At 38.8% G+C, this 17,801-nt stretch overlaps 1 protein-coding gene across 1 annotated transcript; it reads left to right on the top strand.

Annotated features, from left to right (window-relative positions):
• Positions 1-3,554: 3,554 nt before the first annotated feature.
• On the top strand, positions 3,555-11,055 carry LOC137004358 (myosin-11). Its single transcript, XM_067364616.1, has 16 exons — positions 3,555-3,617; positions 4,132-4,236; positions 4,406-4,462; positions 4,558-4,626; positions 4,717-4,806; positions 4,889-4,998; positions 5,312-5,807; positions 5,887-8,304; positions 8,381-8,528; positions 9,319-9,424; positions 9,597-9,756; positions 9,843-9,950; positions 10,227-10,313; positions 10,595-10,700; positions 10,795-10,868; positions 10,953-11,055. The coding sequence occupies exons 1-16, from the start codon at positions 3,555-3,557 to the stop codon at positions 11,022-11,024; spliced, it is 4,269 nt and encodes a 1,422-aa protein (XP_067220717.1). The 3' UTR covers positions 11,025-11,055.
• Positions 11,056-17,801: the final 6,746 nt, after the last annotated feature.

Below are 17,801 nucleotides of genomic sequence, written 5' to 3'. Positions count from 1 at the left end.
GATTTTAAAAGGCAGATCTGCCAAGCTCTGTGCAGGAAATTGGTATCTTCAGTAAAAGTTTTTCTGTTGATCTGGTACTATATACTATACATATATACTATATAATATTTAAAGGATTAGTCCACTTTCAAATAAAATTTTCCTGATAATTTACTCACCCCCATGTCATCCAAAATGTTCATGTCCTTCTTTCTTCAGTCGAAAAGAAATGAAGGTTTTTGATGAAAACATTCCAGGATTATTCTCCTTATAGTGGACTTCAATGAAGCCCAAACGGTTTCAGTGCAGCTTCAAACCGCTTTAAATGATACCAGACGAGGAATAAGGGTCTTATCTAGAGAAACGATCTGTCATTTTCTTAAAAAAATAAAACTGTATATGCTTTATAAACACAAATGATCACCTTGCACGTGCTTCCGCTTTCTGTATTTTTCAAAAAGCTTACGCTGTATGTCCGACGCCTTTCCTATTCTATTTACGGAACTTGTGCCGCGTTCGTTTCATAAGTTGAATAGTTTAAAGCCCTTTGATGCTACACTGAAACTGTAATTTTAACCTTCAACCATTTGGGCTCCATTGAAGTCCATTATAAGGAGAATAATCCTGGAATATTTTAATCAAAAACCTTAATTTCTTTTCGACTGAAGAAAGAAAGACATGAACATCTTTGATGACATGGGGGTGAGTAAATTATCAGGAAAATTTTATTTGAAAGTGGACTAATCCTTTAAGCATAGCGAAGTCCACTCTCTATACATTACAAGTGCGTACAGACATTTGCACCATTATTTGTTACACCAGATTAGTACACTTCAATAAGTGCAAAAAGGCTTTTCAAAAAGGCTCCTGGAACAGGTTTATTTTTAGATGGTCACAGTAATGTTGATAGAATAATACAGTTTTGCAGTACTGCTCCTTTAAATGCCCTCCTCCACCTCTCTTCTTTTCTTTAATTACATTTCTAAGTGCTGTGCCCGTCTTTCTGTCCAGTTGATTTACTAATCCCTCTCTATCTTCCTTACGCATATTCTTTCTGCTGACAGCAGACCAAATTGATCTAGTGTGTGAAAGTGCCATTCCACTGTGCTGCAACAATTAACAGCATGTAGAAGAAATGCTTTTTTCCTGTGTTTTGTGTGTGTGTGTGTGTGTGTTTGTTTGTGTGTGTGTGCGTAATTTGAAGCATCAGATAAAAGTTTAAAAGAATTAACTTAAGAGATCTAGACAGGATTATTGAGCATCCCCCCGGGGAGGGTAAAGGCTTGGCAGTATAGGAGCATAGGGCAAAAGACATACGTGCTTGTTTGTCAAGCAGGTTGTATATAGAAAGAGAGAGGCTTTTCCTTTACCATCCGTGCCAATTGGATTTTGCTGGCCGAGCGCTTGTGTTCAACCTGTCAGTCTCTGATTTACTCACCTATATTCTCTGTGTCTCTCTTTCTCTCTCAGCAGACAGCAGAAAACCAAACCTCTAGCAGCAGCAGCAGCAGCGGTGGTGGTGCTAAAAAAACTAGCACTTCTGGAAGTAGTTTCACCAGCAACATTAATAGACGATGCAGCATCACTTCTAGTAATAATAGTGGTGGTAAAGTTTCAATCAGTGACAATGCTGGCTCTAGTACTAGCAGTGCCACTAAAGGCAGCAGCAGAAATGGCAGTACTAAAGGGGCCAACAAAAAAGACAGAAGAAGTAGCGTTGTGAGCTCGGTGGAGCAGGTGTCGTTGCTTTCCTCAGAGAAAGAGCTGGAGGAGGAGTCACTTAATGGTGGAGTCGAGGTTCATAATGCTTCATCACTCGATACCACTCTTAGCTCCTGTCTCTCTTCATCACTCGATCAGCTCTCGAGCTGCTCCGGCACAGACGGTACGACCTCAGAGTGGCCTTTGTGTGTGGGTTTATGACATTAATTGGATGTACTTGTTTATTTTATTGGATGTACTAACTGGTTTTAGTGGTTACCAATTTGTCGGCTTAAGAAATACAGGTAGGTAGTAGCTAAAACTATTGTTAATTTGTCTAGTAAATTAGAATAGTTTGCACAAAAATTAAAATTCTGTCATTATTTACTCCTCCAACCTGTACAGCGGTACACTGATCATCTGATGCATTGAGCTATAGATCATTTCAATGAATCAGTAGATCAGTGCAACATTGTGATTTGGACCACTTTCATGATAATTCTAAGGTACTTTTCTGTCCTTTTTGAAACTTGAAGGCTATTCATTGTAACTGCAAAAAGAGCGAATATGATATTCTTTTCAAACTCTCATTTTGTGTTCCATGGAAGAAAGTCATACAGGTTTGTAATGACATGACGGTGAATAAATTATGCCAGATTTTCATTATTGGGTGAACTATGAAACTGTACTTTTTCACATTGCACTTTTATCTGCCATGACACAAATATGTTACTGATCAAGTTTTTGTTTTTTTTTTCCCTCGTAAACTCATGTCAGTCCATTGGCTAAGTAAGAATAGGAAACACAGATTAGTTCTGGACTGAGTTTGCTTTGCTTTCATTTGCTCTCACAGGTACTAAGAGTCGACTGGGCACTGAAAGTGGCTATTCCTCTCTGGAGAAGACAAGTCTTCATGTTGCAGATGAACAAGCACACACTGACTCCAGGTGTGACTGTGATTCTGTTTGTTCAGCTGCCTCACATCCTTGTATGTTTCCTACCTTAAAGTCCCTTAGCTCCTGCCCCTTTCCTCCACCAACCAATCACAGTTCACAGTGTGCATGTGGGGCCAAACCTGAAGATGCGGTAGGTTGTTTTCGGGAGAAAAGTTTGGACTCCAATGAGGACAGAAAATCACACACATCCATGACACACACACTCAGACATGAAGCACATGAAACACCCAGCCCAAGAAGAAAAGTTCACCGGCTGTTTGGAAATCGGCAGAGGTAAGACTGTTTATTTCGCTCATGAATGTTTCATGTTGTGGCTCCCTCTTGTGTTCATCATTTTATTACCATTCCATCAAAAGCATTTTTCTGTTTATCTTTCAGGAGACCTCATCCCATCTCCATCCGTCAAATCAAACTAGGCCTGCTTGCTTTCCCATTTGCCATTTTACTCCCAAGCTATTCTACAAGCCACAATTCTCAATGTGTTTAAATGTTAAATCGCTTTGCAGCAGTGCATTGCTTTGGGTTTTTTTCCCCCTCAACAAATGTCTGCAATTTGTTCACACTTTTTTGTTTTGTAGATAATTTCAGTTTTTTAAGTGTTCTGTGTATTTTCTATGTATATCTCCACTTTAATGACACCATTATAATATGTACATACTGAATTCCAGTTGGTCTATACTGCATATTACGATCCATCTCTGTTTTGTCTTCTTAATGTCTATCTTTTTTCTATATTAGGCTGAGAAATTTAGATTTTTTTTTTTTTTTTTTTTTTTTTTTTGAGAATTTGTAGAGTTGCAATTCAAAGTTGAATATGAAATTGATATCCACTGTTTTAGAATATCTTTTGACAAGTTTGAGTGTTTGTTTCTAGGAGATCTCAGGAAGCTGATCAACAGGAGGGTTCATTTCTGGATAATGAGCTTCCCTCCTCAACCTTCACCTCCTCTACTGCACAAAATGACCATAACACAACTGTCAGTACATCTCAGGTGAAAACTCATTCTGGATTAATTGAACCAAGTACACTAAAGATGAAAAGTTTGAGGTTTGTAAGCATTTTAAATGTTTTTTAAATGAGTCTCTTGTTGCATCCAGTGCACTTAGGTTTTAATATGCTGATTTGGTGCTCAAGAAACATTATTATTAATGTTGAAAACAGCTGTGCTGGCTGCTTAATATTTTTGTGGAAAACTGACTATATGTATCAAAGAATCCCTCAAATAATTTAGTAGAAATACTTAAATAGAAATAATAATTAAAAATAAATATTTTGTAACATCATAAATTATTTTACTGTGACTTTTAATGAATTGAATGCATCCTTGTTGAATAAAAATATACAAAAGAAAATTACTGACCCCAAACTTTTGAACTGTAGTGTATGTGGATCATTATTGAAATAAGGTAAAATGACATTTACTAGTTTTATGTAATGCACTGTAATGTGGATTATTTTCTCATTCTGTTACTCTGCCGTTTTGGCTCTAAGTAGGATTCCTCCCCTAATGATGACATTCCTGATCACTCGCGACCCTTCACGTCATGCAGCTTCCGCTCCAAATCGCTGGAACGCAGACAGCTTGATCCCATACCCACAGTAAGTACAACCAATACAGATCAGAATGACCGTAATGTTTATTTTTATTATGCCAGTAAATACATTTTAATCAAATGACTTACGGGATGTGGCAACTAATTTATCTAGTTAATCATAATTAACCATGCATATCATTATATGACATTGCTAATGCTCTTTTCCTTTTCAGCCTGACCTTCTTAATTTCAAAAAGGGATGGATGTCTAGATTGGGAGAAGACGGAAAGGTAATTTTGAAGTTTTGAGTGTCTCAGGGCACATATGACAATCTATTTGTTCATGTTTTTTTTTTTAACTGTGTAAATTGTTTTCTCTTCTCTAGTGGCAAAAACATTGGTTTGTTCTAACTGACCAGATTCTGAGATTCTACCGTGACTCTGTAGCAGAAGAGGTCAATTGATTTATAAATAATCATCATAATAACTGATTGCCATTTGCAGTTAAGAGAAATTAACTGGTATTTCTCTGTTTTGTCACTTAGGCAGCTGATGTGGATGGTGAGATCAATTTGTCTACTTGTTATGATGTTACAGATTACCCTGTACAAAGAAACTATGGATTTCAGATTCATGTGAGTGTATATTATATTAAACATTATGCTTATGTGTTTGTGTCTATTTCGTTGAATTTTTTTCATCCTTCTTTTCACACAGACAAAGGATGGGGTCTTCACCCTCTGTGCAATGACTTATGGGATACGACGAAACTGGGTCCAGGCAGTAATGAAAAATATTCATCCCAGCATTGCCCCTGATGTCACATGGTAACAACATTAAAGCTAGCTGCCATTCTCAAGGATATATTAATTGTTACAATTTTTGTACACTGGTATCAAACCCTAAAACATTTATTGCACTATTTTGAGATCCGTTTCATCCCATGTTTGGGGATTGACTTTTTCATTTTGCTGTTTTTCTTTTTCTTCAATGCTATACAAGGAAAAATCCTACTATAAAATCCAGGTTTGAATGTGTTTTTGTATAAGTGTATATATGGTAAACACACACAAACACATAAAAAGATTATTTTAATTTAAATAACCATATAATAGTTTATTACATCTTTTCTTTCCTCAGTTCTATTCCTCAAAAGGTGCCATTGACTGGTGCACATGCTCGTACAGGCTCCTCCCAATACAATACAGTTCCCCAGGAGGAGGAGCAAAGGAGTCGCATCCGTGAGCGTCGTAGAGAGGGGCGTTACAGAACCTTTGATTGGGCAGAATTAAGTTGTAAACAGCACAAAGAGGAGTTGTCAAATGATCTGTCAGGGAGGCAATGGAATCTTAACAGTGAGCACTCTGTGCCTCCTGCACCTGCATCAACCCCTGAAGAGCCGATCATACGTTCTGCCTCTGAGGCATCAGAGAACAAATATCGTCAGAAGATAAGACTATCTCAGGGGCGAAGCTTGAACATCATGTCTGCTGATATATCTCTTATGGCAGTGTCCAGTCGCACCTCCCCAGAATCAATCAGCCCAGACAGCTTAGAGGTTGATGCAGGGACAGTACGTGCCCACTGTGACAGTCCTGGTGAACTACTGGAAGCTAAACCCAAAGAAGAAAAGCAGGTAACGTAACAAGCAAATATGGTTGTGTCATTACATATCATTTGTCATGGCTGAAACAAAGTCTCTCAACTCATTACAGGTTGATCGCTCCACTTCTCCTTTGCCAGTCACCTTTTCTTCATCCTCAGCACAGACAGAATGGCAGTGGGATGTGGAGCTTCAGAGCCTGCGCAGAGAGTTGAAGGCTGAGCATGAAAGGAATCATACTCAAGAAAGGGAGTTAAGACAAACTGAGGCCCGTCTACAAGCTGAGCTTAATGATAGACAGGAATGTCTTCAAAGGGCAGAATTAAGGATTCAAGAGGCAGAAACTCTTCTGAAGGAGCGTGAGGAGGTGTTGGAGAGTCTGCATGGACGGTTGGAGGAGGTAACAGGCCGTCTAAAAGCAACCGAAGAAGCGCAAGCCTTAAAGGAGGTCCGGCTACAAAGGCATCTGCGCCTCCTGCAAGAGAGCCAGGAACGAGAAAGGAGGAGCTTTAGTGACAGCCTTGACCAATCGGAACAGCGATCAAAGGAACTAGAGGAGCGTTTGAGGCAGAAAGAGGCTGAGCTGCAGAAGAAGCCAACAGGGGAAGTTACTGATGACCTACTACGAAGGTGCCAGGAGCTACAAAACCAGCTGGAGGAGTCTGACAGTGAGGTCAGTCGTCTGCAAGCACGCCTCCAAACCGAAGAGACTCTTTATTACGACATGGAGCATGATTATGAAAGAGCTTGTGAGGAGATACAGAGTTTGCGAGGTGCTCTGTTGGACTGTGAGAGAGTAATTGAGGAGCGCTTCCAAACCCAGCTGGTGCAGCAACAGCAAGAGCTGGACAGGAAGGAACGTGAACTTCAGGAGGTGCTTGTTAAGATGGCCGTCTTGGGCAGTAGTCTAGAGGAGACGGAATTAAGGCTCAAAGAAGCCCAAATCCATTCTTCTGAAAATAATGTTCTCTGTGAGACACTGATCGAGCTGCAAGAACACGGACAGAAAGGGAAAAAAGATTTGGAAGCGCAACCTACTACTCAGGGACAGGAGTCACACAGAGTGATCTCTGTGATCCAGGCACTAGAGCGCAAGTTGTGTGACACTGAAGAGCGACTCTGGGAGCTTACAATGCATCTTCAACAGCAACAACAACAACTCAACACTGGACCACATGCACTCAATGATTCTTCGTGCTCCCACAGATCCCTCCAGAATCCAGAAGGTCGACTCTCCGTGGATGCTCTGCCGAGTTTTACTGGAGCTTTGCACAGCCTGCAGGGAACCAATTTAGACAGAACTTCGGACAAAGCTAATGTCTCCCTTTATGATGATGGAATTCCTGGGAGAAGTCAAGCTTTGGACATGGCCAGCAGAGTGTTGTCAGTGGAGGCACTGGTTGTCCAAAGGATTGCCTCTGCACTTGAGCATCCCAGTACAAAATTGCTTAATAGATTGTCAGAGGTGTATGTCCAAGTGCTTAGGATGGCTAAAGGAGGCAGTCATAATGGGGCTGTGGAACCTAGTTACTCTCAGATCTTCTTGGACCCTCTTGAGCAAGATGTGCTAGACAATACACTGAGTGAAAGTGTGATCCATAGACTGTGTATAAGAGCAGAGATGGCATACCTCCTACACAGTCTGTGTACTCATCCCTCAAAGGAGCAACAGGGATTGAAGCCCTTTTATGTGTTGCCTTGGCCAGTATCTGACAGTTCCTCCTCTGGAAACAAAATGGAAAATGGTTCCAAACAGGGGTCCAAACTTGCTGACATTAGCCCACCAGAACTTGCACCTTACAGTGAACAGATGGAGGAGGAACTAGCGACTGATCTACTTCTTGAGGACTCTGAGATACAGCTTGCTAGCAGAAAGAGTCTGGTGGTAGAGCTCCGAGCTCAGGCCAAGTCACTGCACACCCTCTCAACACAGCTACAGTCTGATGATAGAGAGGCTGACCTTCCTGTTGAACCTCCTGCAGCCGTCCTGAAGGCTGCAATGTCTCAGGCCACTTTGGCATACATGGCTTGTCGTCTGCGCTTGGCCCTACAGCAGGAGATGAGTGCCCTACGCAAGCAGAGAGAGCAGGCTGAGTGTGAGTGTCGTGCCGTGTGTCGTAGTATGGAAACTCTTTTCCAGGAACAGACAGAGCGCTACGAAGAGAAGCTGCGTGAGGAGCGCATTTTGTTCGAAAAGGCAGAACAGGAACGTGTTTCAGCTGAGACCAATGCTCAATTGAGGACGGAAGAAGCAGAAAGATTGCAGATGGAGTTTGAGGAAAAGCTGCAGGAGCTCCAGAAAATCCATGAGGAGGAGATGAGCCGTCTCCATGAATACTATATTCAGAAATTGTCAAAGCCAAAAGCTGCAACACCTTCGGAACTAGACAAGAGTGACAAGACTGAGCTGGTTTCTGTGACTACTCTGCAAGACCAAATCAGAGAGCTTGAGACTGAAGTCACTTGTTTGAGGGCGGAACTCAGCAATCAGGATGTCAAGGCCTTCCAGCTTGACCTGGAAACCATCAAGGTGCCTTCTTGTTACAGCTTGAGATTAACATGTAATTATACTTAAAATTAAGTTACTCCATATTTCGGTGTCTTAGGCCACATATGAGCATGGTTTCAGCATTATGGAGGACAGCCATCAGCGAGTGATTGAGGAGATGCAGAGACAGCATCAGAGAGAGGTGGAAAGGCTGACCGAGGAAAGGGAAAGGGTGCTGCAGGAAGAGACGAATGCCACCATTGCAGGTGCTCCTCTCAGCATTAGCTCCCATTCATTCACATCACATACCGTAACACAGGGGTGTCCGGTCCTACCCCTAGAGGGCCACTGTCTGCAGGATTTTGCTCCACCCCAAATTAAACAAACCTGAAGCAGCTAATAAAGGTCTTACAAGGCATACTAGAAACTTTAAAGCAGGTGTGTTGAGGCGAGTTGGAGCCAAACTCTGCAGGATAGTGGCACTCTTGTAACAGGATTGGACACCCCTGGCATAGCACAGCAAAAGTACTGTTGGCTTAGCCTACAAAGTACATTACATTGAAATATCCACTGAACTGAACGGAATTAAAGGCATAGTTAACCTAAAAATTAAATGTCTGTCATTTATTATTCCTTCATTGCAAACATTCATAATGCTCACTCTGCTCTTTTGCAATATTGTGAAATTGGAAGGGAAACAGGGACAGCTCTGGTCAGCATTGACTTTGTAAGAAAAAGCAATTTGGACATTCTGCTAAATAACTCTTGTTGTGCTCCCTTTTAAGAAAGTTAATTCAAATAGATTTGAAACTTCGTAAGTTTGAGTAAATTTTAATTTTTAGGTGAATTGTCCCTTTTAACACCTGCATAAGAAAACTACAGAGCTAGATAGATGGTTTTTTTTTTTCTAAATGTGTACTACTCTCTTGTATTTATCTATGGATAAAAGCATCTGCTAAATGAATAAACGTAAGTTTGTGCTCTGCATGCTTAGAAATACAAAGTGTGATCTAGCATCTCTGCTTCAGTTTTGAAATAATATTTGTTGTTGTTCAGCCATTGAGGCCATGAGGAAAGCTCATAAAGAGGAAATGGACAAGACTCAGAAAGCCCTGCAAAATGGAGCCAATGTGGACACCCGTCAGCTTCGTGCACAATACAAGTGCGTGTGTGATGTCTATTAATAATCTGGGATCTGTGTCAGCCACACCATCATACATCAGTTTAGGGCTGCAGAATTATATAATGACCATATGCCTCATCCACTCATTATTATTTGGATAATTGTATTCTGTCCACTGAGTAGTGCATGTGTCTTGGTGCATTTTCTGCAGTGAGGAGCTAGAAATGTTGCACAGGGAGCTGGAGGTGTTGTCAGAGCAGTATTCCCAGAAATGTCTGGAAAACACTCATTTGACCAGGACTATAGAAACAGAAAGAGAGGCATTGAGTTCAACAGAGAGAGAGAACCAGGAGCTTCGCACTCACAACCAGGTAAATGCTCATGTACACAAAAAAATATGCATATTCATAGTCACTACTGTGCTGCTTACTTCACATACTGTATGTTTGTTTCTAAGGAATTAAACGAGTGTTTGGCTGCTGAATTATCCCTGATGCATTCACGCATGAATGGGGAGGTGAAGCACTCCCAGTCCTCTCAGGAGAAAGACATATATCAGTTGGAGGTGCAACTTGACACACTCTCACATGGCGAAGTCCCCAAATTTCACACGTGCAGTGACTTGCACTACTAAAATTAGCAGGGGATGGTTGACTTAACACAGATTAAAATGATCTGCACTCTAAGTTCACTACATTTAATCCGCTTCCTTACAAATAAACCTTCATGGGTTATATTACTACTCAGAAGAGATTATGTTAGAGAATATTCCATCAAAGGTGCTATAAAGTCTATTATGTGTGAAAACAGATGTTCTCTTTCTCGTTCTTTTATGCTGTAGGTAAACCTCAGAGTGAAGGAATCAGAGATTAAGTGTCTGAAACAGGAGATCAACTCACTTAAGTCGGAACTGCAGGCAGGAAATATGGTAACAGCTTTTTAATTAAAACAAATTAATAGTTTTGGGTTATTATGCTATTTTATACTATTCTAAGATATTATACTATGCAATGCAAATATTGAGTAATTTTGTAGTCAAGCAAGTAGTATGACACATTTGTGAAAGTTATATTTAGTTTTATTTGAAGTTTTTACCCATAACTTCAATTTACATGGAGAGTAGACTGCTACTACAAAAAAAGTGTTTTTTCTGTTTTTCTTTACTCTGTTTCTGTTTTACGTTTTTGATGTTGATGTTGTTGTTTTTAGCATTTTAAAGAGCTAGACTCTGAGTTGAGCCATTTACAAGTCAAAACTCAAAGTGACCCCACTGAAGCGAGGATGGTGCCAGCTCGACAGCAGTGTTTAAATTATGGTAAGCAAATCTGCAAGAACAGACTTGAACATGTTGATGTGAAGGCAAACAGATAAGTGCATAAACATTCACAATTTGTAAATGTGTGTTGCAGATCTGATGAAATCCAGGAGCAACTCAGACTTCCTAGAGGACAGTTCAACACTGACACAGCCAGTCGGATCCAAGGTTGGATTACATGTGCTACAAAATATGGCACACAATACTGATGTTCTCTAAAAATTAAACATTCTCTCTTATTTTTCTTCTCAGAGTCTTAAGGATGGACTCACTGTTCTGGAGAGGATGAAGCTCTTTGAACTAACTAGCACGCAAAAGATCTGAGTGTGTGTGTGTGTGTGTGTGTGTGTGTGAGAGAGAGAGAGAGAGATTTTAATGCATTATGTGGGTTAAATTATTAAATTAATGGTATATCTTTATTACACAATTAATTATATCTATACCTTTAGTCACAGGTGTGTACGTAAGTCATTTTGATTTTTGTTTCATTATTTCTTTACATAATAGAATTAATTTTTGATGAGGATGTCTCTCTAAAATTTTAACTGTTTATATTTACATGTTTATGCCTGATTGAGCATTGATTGTTCCATCTCTTATTATGAATAAAATTATGTTTTCTTGTCTAGTTTGTGTAACTTTTCGACCTACAAGTGCAGATTTCTTTTATTCCAGATTGTTGTTAATATATTTAAGCCTTTTGATAAACAGTACTCTACATGTAACGGTCACAAGTGTTTTCCTTTACGTTTTTACAGATGTTTAGCGAAAGTAACTATTCATAGCATATGTAAAAGCTGTTTTCAGTCTGAAAAGTGCTACAAGTACTTAGCGATTGCTTTAATTTCAATCAACGTGATGTCACTTGACCGCCACAACTCTCTGTAGTATCTTTCTTAACCACTAGATGTCGTGCTTGTATTCTGGAAACCTTCAGCGCAAGTCAGTGCAAAAATCCTTTACTTGCTAAATTTCTGCTTTAATGTTATTGTTAATAGTCAGATCCCACTGTTTCTGTTTTCGGATGTGTTGTCGGAGATGTCAAACGCCATATGTGACCCAGGTATTTGATACGTTTTATAATGGGCTACTGAGTGTGAGCGTGAAATAATTTAGCCAAAAAACCAATTAACCGATAGCATCTGGAACACGCGGACGGGCTGCTCTATTCCCCTCCTTTAATACGGGCTCGATATCGTTTCACATCACTTGTGGATCTTAAAATGTTTTGCTTGCTTATAAGTCTCAGCAAAGCTGTGTTTTCTGTCTGGGGTCCGTGTGAAGCTCCAGAGAGGAGCGCGGCAGGTGTGCGCGCTTCCTAATTAAATTTCTGACTGCTTCTTTGTCAGTAATTACTCATGAATAATGCATGTTGCTTTGAAACGATGATCGCTTCATTATGTTACATTTTCACAACACTGATTAATTGTAAAATGGCAATCCCTTAATTCTCTCTCTCTCTGCTTTTCTCTCTGACCAAAAGTGTTCAAATGTCCGTCCTATTCAGCTGGTTTCAGAGCATTCGTGTTACCTAGGTAACGTATTTACATCTTGTCACCTGAAGCATGTTTTTATCGTTTTACAGGAATGGGAAGAGAAATCCTGTTTTTATAACAGGTAAATCGACATTTTAATTGTCAAGTACTAACATACCTAAATCTCAGTAACAAAATCGTCCAGTGAGGTCATGTTAGGGATGCAAAGCTTACATTTGAGGCTTATATTGTGTGTATTTTGTTTGTGTAACCTCTGCTTCCCACTTCATTTTAGTCATGTTAGATCTCAGGGGAAAGAAAGAAGTTTACAGCTTCTCAGCATAGAAAGGCCAGCGCCACAAGTAGTTGGGGGGAAACACTTATTTTTGTCTTAAACTTTGTAGACAAAGAATATGCAGTATAATATTATAGTGTATTTGATTATGTAATAACCAAGAGAAGAAGGTACATGGATGGATTGTATTTCGTGTATTTTTGTTAAATAATACATTAACCCCCGGTTTCACAGACAAGGCTTAAGCTAGTCCTAGACTAAAATAAAGCAATAAGCCCCAAGAAGCCGTGGTTTACAGTGAATTTATAACAGTTTAGGGGCGTTGTTAAGCACGACACGGAGCATCAATACAAATATCAAAGTCCCCCTGAAATCAGAATTTATTTACTTTGTATTTTTCTTTCATTGCATTGTTTTTGTGTCGTTATTTTGGTGGTCGAAAGAATATCGCTGTGTCGATGTCAAATGGACGTCAGTTATTTGATGTCAATTTGACTTTTTTTTTTTTCAACATCAATTGGAAGTCAGTGTGTGGACATCAAATTGACATAAAAAAAATTTACGTCAATTTGATGGGTATTTTTCTGACATCAATTGGACATCAGTGTGTGGACATCAAATTGACGTCAATTATTTGACGTCAATTTGACTTTTTTCGACATCAATTGGAAGTCAGTGTGTGGACATCAAATTGACATAAAAAAAAATTACGTCAATTTGATGGGTTTTTTTTCGACATCAATTGGACATCAGTGTGTGGACATCAAATTGACATAAAAAAAATTGATGTCAATTTGATGAGTTTTTTCTGACATCAATTGGACATCAGTGTGTGGACATCAAATTGACGTCAATTATTTGACGTCAATTTGACTTTTTTCGACATCAATTGGAAGTCAGTGTGTGGACATCAAATTGACATAAAAAAAAATTACGTCAATTTGATGGGTTTTTTTTCGACATCAATTGGACATCAGTGTGTGGACATCAAATTGACATAAAAAAAATTGATGTCAATTTGATGAGTTTTTTCTGACATCAATTGGACATCAGTGTGTGGACATCAAATTGACGTCAATTATTTGACGTCAATTTGACTTTTTTCGACATCAATTGGAAGTCAGTGTGTGGACATCAAATTGACATAAAAAAAAATTACGTCAATTTGATGGGTTTTTTTTCGACATCAATTGGACATCAGTGTGTGGACATCAAATTGACATAAAAAAAATTGATGTCAATTTGATGAGTTTTTTCTGACATCAATTGGACATCAGTGTGTGGACATCAAATTGACGTCAATTATTTTACGTCAATTTGACTTTTTTCGACATCAATTGGAAGTCAGTGTGTGGACATCAAATTGACATAAAAACGAATGAATGGATATCAAATGGAAATCTACTCACCCCACCTTTAAAGCAACTAACAGTTTTGTATTATTAGAATGGCAGTGGCTAAATGCATTGCATATTGTACTAGGCAGATGTGTATTTCCGTACATGTTTTTTATTGTGGCGACTTGCTTGTTGACTTGATCCTGCTGGTGTGGCTTAATTGGAAGAAATAGTGAGGATTACTGATCTAGGTGGTTATCCATGCTTGTTTAGCTTTAATTTGTGGATTGCTACAGTATGTTAGTAAGAGTGATGGTGGCTGAAAATCTTGTAATTAATGTTGTAGTTTATAATGTCTTAAAATGAGTGAAACAAGTTGTTCCATCTTCATAAACAGTTTTTTAGTATGAATATGTTAGCCTTAAGATTATGAATAAGCTGGTGTGTTCCAAAACAATGACAAAATGCACATTTAGGAGATATAGGCATTCAAAACTTACAGTCTCTCACTTCCGCTAAAATGGATCACGGATTTACATGACATCACATAGCACTTCAGCTTCTCGTCAAATCTTCGGTCCAATCAAGTCCTGCCCCCTCCTACGTCTGAAATCGGTCGTTTGTTCACACAGTTACTAGTTTCTACATGGTGAATGGCACACAGTGCACTGTATAGAGGATAGGGAACTATTCAGACAGTGTAACTATGCTTTCCACTGACGTGAATGAAGTCCATTTTCGTGTTAGTGTCACGTGAACCGCCTCAACACAAGCACAGTCTGCTCTGGGCCAGGGACACGAGAGCACAGAGTGGATCATATCCATGAGTCGGCTCAGACCACGAAAGGTACCGGACTCATTTGAATTCTGCACAGAATGCTGTATTTTAAAGCGATATAAAGGACATTATGAGGAGAAACTGTTAGAGATTAAAAGGAAACAGAGGTTTTACAGAGTCTGACGGCTCTGGCCAAGCTGTAACATTAACTTAACGCTATTGGCTATTTTAAAGCCTTTTAAGGCTTCCTTCCACTGGAAAAAATAGTCCCTGACCGTGAACAGCAACAGAAGTTACATTTATTACGCCATTAGATGGCGGCAAAAATTGTTTTTATGAGCGAGTCACTCAGTCGCAAAGACTTTTATATTGAAACTTGTTGTGAACACAAAACAAGATTCAAATGCTTTGAATAGCACTGTCAGTTGCCCTGTACAAATACCCACATCGCGGTCTTGGCCACTTGAGAGCACATGCACGCGACAGGAAATAAGTGCACAAGACTGTCCCATGTCTTAAAACTGCCCAAGTGCAGTGCTCTTAATGCACAGTAAACACACACTATCTTGAATACCGCTTCGGAGCGGTATTCGAGGCTAAGCGTATCCCATCGTGCATTATGTTCGGGAACTCACATGCCCCGAAATCACAAGATGTGAATGAAAACATTCGACTGAAAGTTAAATTAATTATATATTACATATAATTTGGTAGTAAAATATAAAGTATTGCACATTTTTTATTGATGCAAAGACGAGTAGGCTGTGTGTAATTTGTAATTTGTATCATTTGCAACTGCTTTTTATCACAATTTCAAAATTGTCTTCTACATAGCGACCACTGAACAGACATGTAGAAGTGTATTTTAAAATGCAAAGTATTGAAAATAATAATAATAAAAAAAGTGTAAATGCTTGCATTTTCAGTTCTTTACACACTTGCAGTCTTCAAGCCTATTTGAACACCAAATACAGGAAATATGTCATGTAAGTAGACAAGTGGTCAAGTGCAAAGACTGCAAATGTGGGAATTTGGACAGGGCAAGTGTCAGCAGGGCATGGGAAAACCCATTAAATGTTAAAAGGACAAGATTGCAGCGGACATTCAAATGGATTTTTTATTATGAACATAGGACTGACCTGAAGGAAAATACTAAATCTGAATGCAGATAATACACTCGCTCACTCGATTTCTCTCTCACAATACTCTTCTAGATAATGCAGTAAGCTTCAGTGAACAAAATCAATAAAGAACATATCAGTGGGGCAGCGATACATGTAATGCGGTCAGCTGTATGCTTTCGGGAATTTTACAAGGCTTCGAATGCGGCTCAACCAAATCAGAATCAAGGGCCCGAATTATTTGTTTTATAATGCATGTTTGAGCTGTTTTAACTGAAAGCAATTTGTACTGAGATCTCTTAAAATATGTCAGTGCCATTGTTTTGTCTGTGTAACAGTAATGTTTTTTTCTAGTGAAAGTTTATAAAAGCTACTTAAATGCCCTAATTGAACTAAGGCCTAATTCCGTCTTAGACTATAAGCCTTGTCTGTGAAAATGTTTAAAAAAGCTTGATGATAGTTGCTATTCACTGCCATTATATGGACGAATGCAAGCGGGACATTAAAAAACAAATTGCCTTTTGTGGTCCATAAAAGAAAAAAGGGCATACTGCATTAGAACAACACCAGGGTGAGTAAACGATGACCTGATTTAATTTAGGGTGAACTATCCCTTTAATAAACATAGGCAGAGGCCCACTACAGCATTAGTGTGTCCCCAGCTTAAGGGGGCCACAGGATGACTTAGATTATTTTAATATAATTTAAATCATTTTAACTTAATTGAAATGCTAAAATCAAGGTTTATTATTAATATTAATATTTATTAATATTAAATTAATATTTAGTTGCAATTAAAATTATTATTATTATTATAAACTTTTATTAAACAGTTCTTGAAAGTTCTAGAGTCACAAAATATTTGTAGTTGGTAAATAAATTAAATATATTGTCACTCCCAGTTTCTGTTAGTACATTTTTTTTAAAACAAGCAGCTTTATTATAATTAAAACTGAACATATCAGAGAAAAAATTATAGCTTATATGAGGGCCCTTCGAATATTATGTTGGACATTGGGGGGTCTTCAAGTCAATTAAGGACTAAATCATATCTTTAATGTAAATGTAAAAATGCACAAAGGTTTTTTGGGGGGTTAGGGGATAGAAAGTATCAATAGCTCTGCATAACATTAAAGGTGCTAAAGAGGATCTTTTCGTCGACTGAGAAACCAAAGACTGTTAGTGAGTTTTTGAAATGAGCACATGCGTAAGAACAACCCCCTCCTTCACAGCTCATTTCGAGGGAACGCCTCCCAGAACTCGTGCGCGAGTATTGGAACACGAGTGTTTACTACAGGCATTCACTGTATCGTGTTAGTGGATTCATTATGTCGGACTCACCGCAGGTAACTCATAATCTGCAGTTGTTACTCCTGACTCCGGACGAAAACATTGCATGCGGCGCCTGTGGAGTGTGGAAAGTTACTGGAGCGCGCAGCCGCGCACGTCTCTCACAAGGAACGTCACGGCAGAGCCAGAGGGATGATCGCGTAAACGATTGGCTGATGTTTTTAAGGCCCTACCTCGTGCACAGATGATGTATATTAATATTATTCCTTTCAGTGCACCTAATAAATAGTCTATTTATCAGTTAGTAAAGACAGTTTCAAGTAATATTGCAAAAATGTATAAAACAAAACATCCTCTTTAGCACCTTTTAAAGAAGTCTACAGAAAGTCTCTATTATGACAGGAAAAAATAAGTATGTTTGTGTTATAAACAGCAAGTAAACATGTTGTGTGTTAAGACAAGAGGGAGAATCGTGCAATGGAGAATTTAGTTCAGTAGCTTGTCAATAAATGTCACATGACACACGTACACACAGAGAGAGAGAGAGAGAGAGTACTGGAATCACATAATTTAATATTTCATAATTTAAGATTTCATGCATTTGAAGGTGAGATTTTATACAGATTTAATGGACCCGTTTTTCTAGAACTCAGTGGTGTGTATATATACTCATCTTTCACACTCTCTTACATCCAGCTATACACAAAGTGACATCACTACTCAGGTTTAATGCTTTTTCCTGTTTAATTGTAGAATTTAAACTCCCTGATTGTCCAGTTCTAATTTATTAAGGTACACTTCTGGA

This window comes from Chanodichthys erythropterus, chromosome 3 (assembly GCF_024489055.1).
Source record: "Chanodichthys erythropterus isolate Z2021 chromosome 3, ASM2448905v1, whole genome shotgun sequence".
Classification (NCBI taxonomy): Eukaryota; Metazoa; Chordata; class Actinopteri; order Cypriniformes; family Xenocyprididae; genus Chanodichthys; species Chanodichthys erythropterus.
This window is presented reverse-complemented; position numbering and strand designations above follow the sequence as displayed.